Raw genomic sequence first — 12,630 nt, 5'->3', positions numbered from 1 at the left:
TGATTCCCAGTCCCAATTGTAATGCAGGCTGCACTTCACAAATATACAAATGTCATTTAATTCTATAAAGATAACTCTCAGCAATATGCATCCTGCTCTCCATGAATGATTCAAATATTGTTAAAAATGCAGTGCACAAAGTTTGGAAATTTGCCCAGTCACATGAAGTAAGCATTTGCCTGGCCAAGACACTGCTGACACAGATTCATATTAAATTTCCTGCTATAGATATGGTATGTTATGACATTCTTAGGAGAAAAACCTTATTTTAAAAAGGGAGATTTACCTGAAGTCTCAGGACACGTCCCATGCATAAGGCCAAACATGTTGCCACACGCCTTGCTGACTGCAGCCATTTTGGCAAGAACAGGAAGATTGTGTATAACAAAAGAAACCTCATTGCGCTGCTGCTTGGCTAAATTTTGTGCATGCCCCAGGATTCCAAAGCCTGTGATGTCTGTGGCTGCATGTGCATTGAATGTGTGCATCAGTCCTGCAGCTGGAAATGGAAAACAGGAGAAAACATTACGATGAATTCTGGAGTTTCTTTTCCACCACTTTGTGAACCAGTTTAAGTTATGTACTGTGAAGTTTCAAGACCCATCACTTTACTCTGAACTTTAACACAAGAGATGTGGTTTCAGGACCCACCCTATTCCTGTGACTGTAATTTATATGAACTGTTTTCCATATTGAATTTGAAACTGTTGTAATTCACCCATGGACCACATAGTGAAGGGCAGGTAATGAACTGAAATAGTACCAGTAGCAGTAGCAGTAATTCTGAACTAGGTTTTATTAAAATACTCAGAAATGTTGCAGAAAGAGTAAAAATGAAGTTGCATCATCATCATCACCTCCATCATTTATTACTTATACACTGTCCATCCAGCTGGGTTTCCCCAGCCACTCTAGGCTGCTTCCAGAAGGAGACTAAAAATACATTGAAACATCAGTCTATAATAATAATAATAATAATAATAATAATAATAATAATAATAATAATAATAATTTATTATTTGTACCCCGCCCATCTGCCTGGGTTTCCCCAGCCATGCTGGGTAGCTTCCATAGAGACAAAAAATACACTAAAATGTCACCCATTAAAGGCTTCCCTGAACAGGGCTGCCTTAAGATGTCTTCTGAATGTCAGGTAGTTGTTTATCGCTTTGACATCTGATGGGAGGGCGTTCCACAGGGCGGGCGCCACTACCGAGAAGGCCCTCTGCCTGGTTCCCTGTAACTTTGCTTCTCACAGTGAGGGAACTGCCAGAAGGCCCTTGGCGCTGGACCTCAGTGTCTGGGCAGAATGATGGGGGTGGAGACACTCCTTCAGGTATACTGGGCGAGGCCATTTAGGGCTTTCAAGGCAGCAACAACACTTTTAATTGTGCTCCAAAACGTGCGGGGAGCCAATGTAGGTCTTTCAAGACCAGTGTTATGTGGTCTCAACGGCCGCTCCCAGTCACCAGTCTAGCTGCCGCATTCTGGATTAGTTGTAGTTTCTGAGTCACCTTCAAAGGTAGCCCTGTGTAGAGTGCATTGCAGTAGTCCAAGCGGGAGATAACTAGAGCATGCACCACTCTAGTGAGACAGTCCATGGGCAGACAGGGTCTCAGCCTGCGTACCAGATGAAGCTGGTAGACAGCTGCCCCAGACACAGAATTGACCTGCGCCTCCATGGACAGCTGTGAGTCCAAAATGACTTCCAGGCTGCGCTCCTGGTCCTTCAGGGGCACAGTTACCCCATTCAGGACCAGGGGGTCCTCCACACCCACCTGCCCCCTTTCCCCCAAAATAGTACTTCTGCCTTATCAGGATTCAGCCTCAATCTGTTAGCCGCCATCCATCCTCCAACCGCCTCCAGGCACTCACTGCCTTCACTGGTTCTGATTTGAAAGAGAGGTAGAGGCTGGGTGATAGTTGGCCATATTGGCCGGGTCCAAAGATGTTTTTTTAAGAAGCGGTTTAATGACCGCCTCTTTCAATGGGTCTGGGAATGCTCCCTCACAGAGGGAAGCATTCACCACCCCACAGAGCCCATCACCCAGCCCTTCCTTGCTCGCATGTATGAGCCAGGATGGGCAAGGATCAAGGAGACAGGTGGTTGGTTTCAATCATCCAAGCAGTCTGTCCACATCCTCGGAGGTAACAGATTGGAATTGATTCCATGCAACTCTACTAGACAGGACTCTAGCACTCTCCCACTCCGGCCCTGCTCCCACGGTGGAGTCTACCTCTTCCCGAATCTGAGCGACTTTATCTGCAAAAAACTTTGCAAAATCATTGCAGGAGATCTTGGGGTTAACGGAACCCCAATGTTGGTTCCATTAAATTGTGAACCACCTGAAAATGTCTCCTGCTATTTTCTGCAGATGCAATAGAAGCGGTAAGCAGGTAAGAGGATGTGAGCAGGTAGTCATCAAATGCAGTAATGATTAGTATACATTACAGATGACACATTCTAGGGTGTTGTTCAATGTAGCTTTCAAAGCATGAGGAGTTTGGGAAGTATTGTTCTTAGTTAGAAGAAGGAAGTGTCATGTAAATATATTTTACAACTTTGAAAGAACAGTTCCAGGTTAAATTCAACTTTGTTTTATTTGAGTGGCTACATATACTCCCTACATACTAATAAGTTTAATTACATGACCAGTGAGTAGGAAAACCTAATTTCAAACGAACTGAAGTCTAAGCTTCTTTCATTCTCTATGTATAATAGATTTGGGATATTCAGACCTGAAACACATGCGTGCGCACACACTCCACTTAAAATATATTTTCCTTTTAGGGGAATTATATTTAGATGATGCTCCTGCGGAAAGATAGTTAGAACAGCTTTATAAACTATCAGGTAAGCAGTTTCTCAATTTGTGCACCATACAAAATAAACCAGCATCATAGGTTATTTCCACAAACATTGAAAGAAACATTAATCACTGACTAGCAGCAGTTTTTATAGGACATACTAAAAAGTGTCTGTATGGACCTGGGGCCACCCACAATTGCAGAAAGTTTTAACATGTTTGAAAAGCCCTTCTGTAGGACCAAATACAGTGGTACCTCGGTTTATGAACTTTAGCTAATGGGGCCTCCTGCTGCTGCCACGCTGCCGGAGCATAATTTCTGTTCTCATCCTGAAGCAAAGTTCTTAACCTGAAGAAATATTTCTGGGTTAGCGGAGTCTGTAACCTGAAGCGTATGTAACCCGATGTACCACTGTATTTGCAAAGAATGCAGAAATTCTACAACCAAAGTTTGATTTAAAAAACTATCTGCCCAGAGAGAAAGGGAGTACTAGGTATGAAGCCATGGCAAGGATAGCAAGAGTAACCATTCTTGTCATTTCAATCAAAGGCAGAGAAAATGTTCTGATGTCCTCTGATCCTACTTTTAAAAAGGAAGCCAAGACCCTCCATTTTGATTTTCAGAACATTGCAAAGGCCTCTATATTCTGAGGGCTTTGGAAATCTGATTTATTTCTGATTTATTGCAACACTAATATTTTTCCAGCTCTAATACAAACGGTGTACATGCTTTTCAAAAACTGTTTGCCTCTTAGTGACTTATTTATCCATATTTAACTCCAAAAAGTTTCATCATGAAGCATGTATACCCCATTCTCATACCTGTTCTGTTGAGTCTTGCCATATTCATCATTGCTTCTTGATAGGCTAGCTCCACATCTTCTTGTGTAACCACCAACTTGATTTTGTTCCATTTTTCTGGCTAGTATGTTGAAGAAGAAACAAGATCAAACTATCTGTGTTTTAACTACATAAATTCTGCATGTGATGCAATTACTTTGTTTAAAGTGCAGTAAACTAAAGGTCTTATATAGTCCAGCATCTTGCTTCCAACAGGAGTCAAGTATTATTACTGTTGTCATTTATTTGTTGCCTTCCAAACATATCTCAAGGCAAATTCCTTTCTAAAGTCACCTAAGCTAGTGGAGATGATGAAGATGGGATTTTTTCTCCCAATGTGCATCACTTTACATTTACTTTCACTGAACTGCATTTGCAATAATGTTATCCATTCACCCACATTAAAGAGCTGCTTTTGGAACTCTTTACAGTTTGCTTGGCTTTCTACCATCCTCAGTAATGGTCTAGTGCAGTGTTTCCCAAACGTTTTTGGGCAACGGCACACCTGTTAGCCGGAAAAAAATCTCGCGGCACACCACCATTAAAGCCCCGCCCCGTGACGTCAGCGCGCAGCGTCACGCCGGGAGGGACGCACAAAAGCGAAAGTTTTTTCCCTCCCCCTTGCCGGGGTGGGAGGAGGCAGCAGAGCGAGGGCAGCTGAGGCGGCGGCGGCGATAGCGGGCGGAGGAGGGGGCGGCGGCGGGAGTTGCTGCTGCTGTTGTTGCTGCTGCTGCCCGGACATGCCGGCCTCCTCCTCCTCCGCTGTCTCGCGCTCCTCCCTTTTGCCCGCGCTGCCCCACCGCTCGGCACCACCACCGCGGAGCCGCCCCCGGCTCGACGCGGATCCTCACCGCCCGACTCGCCCGCCTTCCTCCCACGGCACACCAGCCGGTGTCTCACGGCACACTAGTGTGCCGCGGAACACCGGTTGGGAAACACTGGTCTAGTGTGTATATTAATTTAGAAGAAAGTTCTGCTGTATTCAATGGGGCTTACTATCAGGTAAGTATGTAGGGTTGCAGCCTTAATGTCAAAAATATGAACACACAATACATAATTCACACATAATTACACACATAACTCACACTTAATTACGGACGCAACCTGGGAAACCAGGTGCAACAATGAATCAAGAAGCATTTCAAGTCTGCCTAACAGTGTGGGGCAGAGGACAGTAAATCTGTCTGATGAATGCCCCAATCCACCTCAAAGCAAAGGGTATCTAAACAACCAGTATTCATTTTCAATTAGGTTGTGAGTACTTGAATACTCAAATGGGACTGCAAGATCTGAAAAGGAATATCCCACATTCAAAAAACTATGGAATCTCCTGAATTGTTCTTTCATGTCTCCCCATCCTAAGATGGTAAGAAGTGTGCCAAGAAAACTCCTGGCCTTTGCATGTAACATACATGATAGCCCAACTTGCTTTTATTTATACTTTACCTTTCTTAAAATGATGACACGCTTTAAAAAACTGTTTACTAGTGGTTTACTAACCCTGCAACTACCATCTAAGGCCCTTCTTTGTGTGGCACCTCCACAAGAGGCAACAACATGAGAATGGGGCCTTTCTGCAGTGGCTCCCCATTGTGGAACGGTCACCCCAGGAAAGCTCACCTAGTGCCTTCATCATGTATCTTTAAACCATTGACTGATTGAACAGTCTACGGCCTTTTAAATGTGTTTGTGGGAGGGGGTTATTGGTTTCTTTTTGGTTTATTGTGTATTCTGTCTTCTCATTTTGTATTTTTATGTTGTGAACTGCCCTGCAATCTTTGCATGAATTTAAATTCATAAAATCATCATCATCACCACCATCTGAGTATTCATCAAGCACAATGAAAAGCATATTATCAAAATAGATGCCCTATATCAACATACATAGAGATGTGCTTTTACAGTGAAAAGTTTCAATACTATCACTAATACTGAATTTCAGAGATTATTTTTTTTTAATTTCTAGATAATTAACTGATCTATACTTGCAGAGCAAAACCCCAGTTTCAAAGATTTCAATAGCAAATTGCTAGCAGTTTATGTAAATAGGTTTAAGCCTATGCCTATTCACTGGTTCAAATACTGATTAAACAGGTGTATATTTTCAAGGTTAAGATAACTGCCTCAGATAAAGAGCTACACAGATTATTTCTCTGATCCATTACTCCGACCCCATTCAGACGCATTTACTTACAATATCTAGCCACTGGTGGACAGCTACAGCAACCTGCGTTCCCAAGGGTTTAGTTAACACAAGCACGTCTCCTGGCACTGCATTGTCTGGCCTGCAAACAAGACACCCATATATGTAAAAAGACACATATGATGTGATTATTTCCCAGTCAGCATTCCACAGAATATATACAACAACGCTCAACCACCAAAAGAGCTTACTCTAAAACTGAGGACTATGAGAAGTGAAATGCCAGAGGACAATTTTATGAACTTTGCATCTCAAACTGAGTAACAGTAGCCCTCTGTCCAGCTACAGAAGGCTATGGAAAGATACTACAGGTAACCAATGAAAAAACAACATCTTCAGAACTATACTGTGAATCAGTCACAGATACTAGACCTTTGGTGCGTGTGTGGTTTTTTTTTAAAAAAAGAATATAATCACAAAGACAAAGTAAAAGAAAAGGTCAAAGATTTTATTTTTAAATAACAAAAATACTTTTTGAAATCCCATGAAATGTGCTTGTTTAGGTGGCTTAAATAATTCATTTGACATTTATTCGTGTTTCAGAGGATTGTTTTTAAAGTGCTTAATGATGAGAAATTGCCACTCACGCTACCTATAATAATAGATCTTATTTATGTCAAGCTTCCATAGCAGGATTCTGGTCTCAGTTCTGTATATAGATGGAAATCTCATTCCTCCTACTTCAAAAGCTTAGGATTTCAGCGTAAGTTATTGTATCAAGGAGAAACAAAGTAAGCAGACCTCAAAGCCAACAACTGCAATCATGGAAGGATTTACAGCCACATAGTGCTCCAAGGATGTTCATTCTACATTGTAGGGTACAATGTAACAGGTAGCCAGTACAGTCATACGTCGGGTTGCGATCGCTGCAGGTTGCACGTTTTCAGGTTACGGACGCGCTGAACCCAGAAGTACTCAAATGTGTTACTTCCGGGTTTCGGCGCTCGCGCATAAGTGCTAAATCAAGCTTTGCGCATAACTGCCGAATTGCGTCACGTGCATGCGCAGACGTGGCACTGTGGGTGCCTCACTCATGGATCATGTTCACAACCCGAGGTTCCACTGTATGCTGAATACAGTGGCAACTATTAATATGATTTCCTGGGTATGTTTATACATGTTATTCAAGGACCTTTAAAAAAATTGGTAATGGTCACATTCAATTAACATTCTAATCTAGAATGTGACACCAGAAGAACAGAAGCTTAACTTTCATTCTTGATACATGCTTCTCCAAATGAAAAGGGTAACTCATTTTAAAGGTTTCTGAGGCTGCCATTCTACTCACACTTACTAGAGAGTAAGCCTCATTGAACACAGCAAGACCTATGTCCAAGAAAATATTTATAGGATTCTGCAGTTAGACATGTATGATTAATATCCAAGAACCCAAAGGCCAAAATATCATCAGTTTTCTTACAGATAACATTACAGAAAGGAAATATCCAGAATTTTAACAGTACCTACCCCTTTTAATATTTTACAACCCCTTTTGCATAGGATTAAATGCTTCAACTCACATTATAAACTCATTAGGCTGGCAGACTGTTGTGGCCACTCCTCCTAGAACAATCCAAGGGTTTAATACTGTCTGACCACCAGTCACTGATGTTCCTGCCTCTTCTGCGGCATCTTTGAAACCTTGGATAATTAGAGGCATTACTTTGTCCCTTTCCTAGAGATCAGAAACAACACAAGCAGATAAACTCTATAATCAATGAAAAAAAAATCCAGTCTGGAGGTGCAAACCAGCACCTGCTGAATCCATTTTTAACTTGCAAACCATCCATAGGAGCTACTGGTCAAACCAAAACCAGAGCAGAATGTTTCACAGTTTCTTTGAAAGTCTTTGAGACACATTTTCCAAAAACTTAAAGTACAGTGGTACCTCGCAAGACGAACGCCTCGCAAGATGGAAAACCCGCTAGACGAAAGGGTTTTCCGTTTTGGAGGCGCTTCGCAAGACGAATTTCCCTATGGGCTTGACGAACACCTGCCCCCGCTGCCCGGCTTCGGAACGCTGCTCCGAAGCCGGGCGGCGGGGCGGGAACACCTTCTGAAGGCGGGTGGGGGGCGAAAGTCTTTGTCCCCCCTGCCTGCCTTCCCAGGGGCTTTTAAATCGCCCCGGACAGCGGAGAAGTCCTCCGCTGTCCCGGGGCGATTTTAAAATGCCGCCCGCCAGCATTTTAAGATCGCCCGGACAGCGGAGAAGTCCTCCGCTGTCCCGGGGTTTTTTAAAATGCTGGGGGTGGGAAGAAAAGCCCTTGTCCCCCCCCAGCCTTCTGAAGGCGGTTTCCCTAGGAAAGCATTAATTGATTTTCAATGCATTCCTATGGGAAACCGTGCATCGCAAGACGAAAAACTCGCAAGACGAAGAGACTTGCGGAACGAATTAATTTCGTCTTGCGAGGCACCACTGTACAAGTACAATTAATAACAATTTCTTGGATTCAAAACCTATGCTTAAACGGGTTGGATGTAGAGATGTGAGTACTCAACTCGTGAAAGTGGGTGCTTTCAACTGCCATTAATGGAGAGGGGAAGAGATTTCTGCAACTTTTCTCTTTCCCCTCATTCTACCCCACCTCTAAAATGTTTGCACTTGGGAGCTGCTTGACCTTTCAGGACAGCTTGGGAGGTGGTATAGGGGAATATGGGGAAATGACCAAAAAAAGCTCCTCCTCCTCCTCCTTTTGTTTGTGGAAGCCCCCACTCGACTAAAGCCCCTCTCTGTACCACTGAATCCAAAACTTTTAATAAAAAGCATACAGCAAGGTATGTACAGGAGAACACAAAACAATACAAATGTACATTGTGAAAAGCAGAACACTTCTCTGCATGGTACAAGTCATGCCAAGCAAAAAAGCACCCCTCCCACACATTGTGCCATTCAATAATGAGATGAAAATGCAAAACAAAGATGGGGCAAGTAGATATCCCATATTTGTGAGTTCCAGATTAAACAGAAGTTATATATTGCTTGATATTATGCACTTGCCAAAGTGTTGTGTGAGAAAAAAACATTCCAACTACCTTCAAGCACCTTGCTGTACCCCAATAGTGGCATGAACCGCAAAAGCCTGTGTGCATGTTTTAGTCTGACTACAAAAATAGTCTGGTCTCACCTGGCCCTGGTAATTGCAGACTGGCCCAGTTCACACAACACTCAGCCAACCTCTGATCTCCCCTAGGCTTGCTTACTCTTTTTACAACTATTTTAAAATGGGAAGGGGAGAACCGTGTGTCCCGCCTTGAACTCCTCGGAGGAAAAGGTGGTATATAAATGTAATTCTTATTTCTTTGAGCATGAATCATAACGGAAGCTGGAAAAAAATGTTTTTGTTATCCTAGGATAACTGATAGATGTTCAACAACAAACATGGGATTCTCTTGTGGATGCTTGGAATAAAGGTTGCATTGTTCTCTATGAAAGCTGGTGTTCATTTTCAGGGACACAAGGCAATATGTTAGCATGATGCATTCCGATAGCAGTATTTACAGTACTTACCCTATCTGTCATTTTATTACTTATTCCAAGCAGCATCAACATGTTGTCACACTCAGTGACTCCCATAGCATAGAGATCACTAAGAACATTGGCACAGGCTATACGTCCCTAAAAACACACACACAAAAAAAATTATTGAATTTACAAAGCATCATCAATTCATGTGCTGCTTTACAAAATAAGATAGGGGGAAAAGATACATCCTTCTCCCAAACTTTTCAACAACGGAAAGGCAGAGATAATGAACTAAAGATTTTTATACTCTGTTTCAAAGGGAACATTTTTTTTACAACTATATTAAAACATGCTTCTAGTGTACTGTATTGCCAATAATGTCCAGAATTCTGTAATATATGTGGCACCACCTCCAGGCAGAAATATACATTTGCAGGCAGGTCTACTACAATTAGAATTCCTTTGTTTTAATAAACATTTTAATATTGCATTGGTGAATGATTATCTATTTCTTCCTTTAAGAGACACAGCAGACAGCTCTGGAAGATATTTAACCAGTGTCAACATTTCAGAGTTAGGCTGAAGTGGCAAGTTGTCAATGTATTCCGGGTTGGTGCCTCCGGCAATGGCGGAGTTCCTCTGATCGGGAGGATCTTGCCCCGTGGGAATTTGGGTCTGTACCACCGCAGCGAAGGCGGAGACCCGTAAAAATCATAGGCGGGAGAAGCCTGTGAACGTGGGATTTGGCGGGCACCTTTTGCGCCTCCCCTACTCGCGGGGAAACCCGGTTTCGGGGATCCGGAGCGACGTGGGGTGAGCGGCGCAGTGCTTCGAATCGTCTGCTTCTTCCATGGAGCGAAGCCGCATAGCTGTTGCCGGAGAGCATTGACTTTTTCCTGTGGACAATTTGACTCCAAAGTAATTACCCGTGAGTAGAGCTGAGACGGGAGAATCGGATTTTAAAAGTTTAATTTGGCATCGAAACGGGGAGGTTCAAAACAGGAAGTCCGCCTTCCCTACTTGTAAACAGACTGAGGCAAGGAGGTTTAGGCTGAAGTCTTGGAAAGCCTTTTGTAAAAGCCTAAATTTCCATCGGTAAAGAGCACAAAACCCCCCTTGGAGGCAGGAGAAGAGGGGGGGGGGGAGTTGTGGACTAAGTATGCCTGCAGGAGAGAGTGAAGGGAGATAAAATAAAGCCGCTCTGACCCTGGAAATGGGCTGCTAGTGGACTGACGTTGTGGAATGTTCATTGACAGCACTTAGAACGTTCCTTGACAGCTAGCAAAGGAAGAGAAATACATTGTTTCTATTGTCTCCGGCTGCTTCTAAAAAGGAGTAAAAAGTAACTGAAATCTGAAATTAACTTTGGATTTTATGGGTTGTGTTTAAAGGGGACATTGTTTCCCTCTAGTGGAAATCTCTGAAATTGGTTACTTTATAAGAGCTGGGCTAGGGGGACTTCCAGATGCAAGATAAGAACTGTGAGACTCTGAGATTGACCTTGAATTTCTCAAGTGTTATGGTAAATGGAAAGGAAAAAAACAGGTGAAATGTCGACAGAAGAGGCCTTAGTGGTCGCTTTAGTGAAAATAAACGATTCGTTGGAACAGCTTCACAGGAAAATAGACAATCTGGGACAAAAGGTGAACACTAACACAGTAACCATTCAGAGATCGATACAGGAATTTACGTCGATATGGCAAACTGCGGATGAAGTCAGGGAGAAAACCCTTGCTGCTGAATGTAAAATAATACAACTGGAGTGTGAAAGAGCTCCATCCAATCAAAGGCAATTTGATGTGACATCTGTTATGATGGAACTTAAAGGAAAACAGAAGAATTTGAGGACAAGAGCCCTACCTGAATTGGGAAAGGAAAGCCTGACAGAGCTTCAGGAGGAGACTGGACTAACATCGGTTGAGAAAGAGAGGTTTTTGGGGGCCAGTATGACCGCCAAAAATGTGAATCTATTTAAGGGTAACTGTGAAGGACGTTGGATTAAAGAGAAGGGGGATTGGGAAATATGGACAAATCTGAAGTTGCTATTGTTGGGCCGAGTCGTTGTGGTGGGGATGAGGGTTGCTGTGATGCTGGGGATGTTGCTTTTGTTTCAAATAGTGCAAGTTTTGGATGGGATGGATTGTATCAGGAGGTGGCAGAGGGATGTTTTTGGAGTTGTTTGGCAGGGCAGGAAGCCTCGAGTAAAACTTAAGATATTGACGGACGCTAAAGAAGGAGGTGGACCTGCTCTGCCAGACCCCTAAACTTTGTTGTGAATCATCTGCTCTTTGCTGGCTGAGAGAATGGTTGTCTCCTGGAAGCACAGAAGTGTTGGATAATGGCAGATGAAGTTGATGGACTAGATAGAATTGGCGGAAAAGACTGGCAAGATCCGAGACCAGGGAGAAGAGTCGGTGGAAGAAGACTGGGAAAAGTTTAAAGACTATTTATAGAAATATTGTAAAATTAATGAATGTTAGAAGAACGTTGGAATGAAGTTATATGGCTTCAGTAGAAATGTTATAAGGAATAGAGTATAAATAGATTAATAGAGTATTAAAGGAAAATAAGGTTAAAATGTGTTAAGATAATTATAGGTAGCGAAAACAGGGGAAGATGGATAGGAATTGGAATTAAGTATAAATAGATTAATTGAGCTTTAAAGGGAAAATATGGTTAGAATGTGTTAAAGACAATTATAGGATAGAAAACAGAGGAAGATGGAAAGGAATTGCTGAAACAATTAACAGAAGTGGAATACAAAAAGGGAGGTGTGAGGAGGTCGAGGAAATAAGGGAAAGAAAGAAAAGATGTTGAAATTGAAATTTTAAATGGTTTTTGTTTTGTCTTGTTTGTTTCTTTTATTATGTTTTTTTTTGTTTTTTTATTATGTATTGTATTGTATGCTTTTTTTTCTTTTTTGGCTTTTTTGTAGTGTTGTGTTTAATTTGTTGGAAATTTAATAAATATTTTTTTAAAAAAAAAATTGACAATGTATCAGAGTTAAGTGAAAGTGGCCAGTGGTCCCCTCCTCCTCCCTTTTAAAAGAATATGGCAATTGCTCACAAACCAGGACTTTTAAATTGTCCCAGGCATAGCTGGACACAAATTGCTTGTTACTGGTTATCTTCAAGTTACACACATCTGCAAAAAACCTAGCCCCCACAAAGCAGAACAGAACACATGAAACCTTGTCTGCAATATAAAGAAACAAACAGCAGGCATGTGTGACACATAACTGCACATACAGCTGGAGTTTCATTTGTCAGCATCCAGCAGTTTCCATTATCAGCAAGATATAATAATAATAATTTATT

The 12,630-nt window shown here is 42.2% G+C and overlaps 1 protein-coding gene across 4 annotated transcripts in view; it reads right to left on the bottom strand.

The window, feature by feature from the left end:
* Positions 1-12,630, bottom strand: part of SEPHS1 (selenophosphate synthetase 1) — a 32,035-nt gene that overhangs the window by 6,061 nt on the left and 13,344 nt on the right. For all 4 annotated transcript variants that reach the window (XM_083464219.1, XM_083464217.1, XM_083464218.1 and 1 more), the window contains exons 4-8: positions 9,359-9,466; positions 7,371-7,525; positions 5,842-5,932; positions 3,630-3,729; positions 287-499 (exon numbers count right to left, since the gene is read on the bottom strand). In XM_083464219.1, the coding sequence (XP_083320345.1) occupies positions 287-499; positions 3,630-3,729; positions 5,842-5,932; positions 7,371-7,525; positions 9,359-9,466 (667 nt within the window). The remainder of the gene's footprint in view (positions 1-286; positions 500-3,629; positions 3,730-5,841; positions 5,933-7,370; positions 7,526-9,358; positions 9,467-12,630) is intronic.

The sequence above is a fragment of the Podarcis liolepis genome (assembly GCF_965112155.1).
Source record: "Podarcis liolepis genome assembly, chromosome: 10".
Lineage (NCBI taxonomy): Eukaryota > Metazoa > Chordata > Lepidosauria > Squamata > Lacertidae > Podarcis > Podarcis liolepis.
The sequence above is the reverse complement of the archived record's forward strand: the minus strand, read 5'-3'. Positions and strand labels throughout refer to the sequence as shown.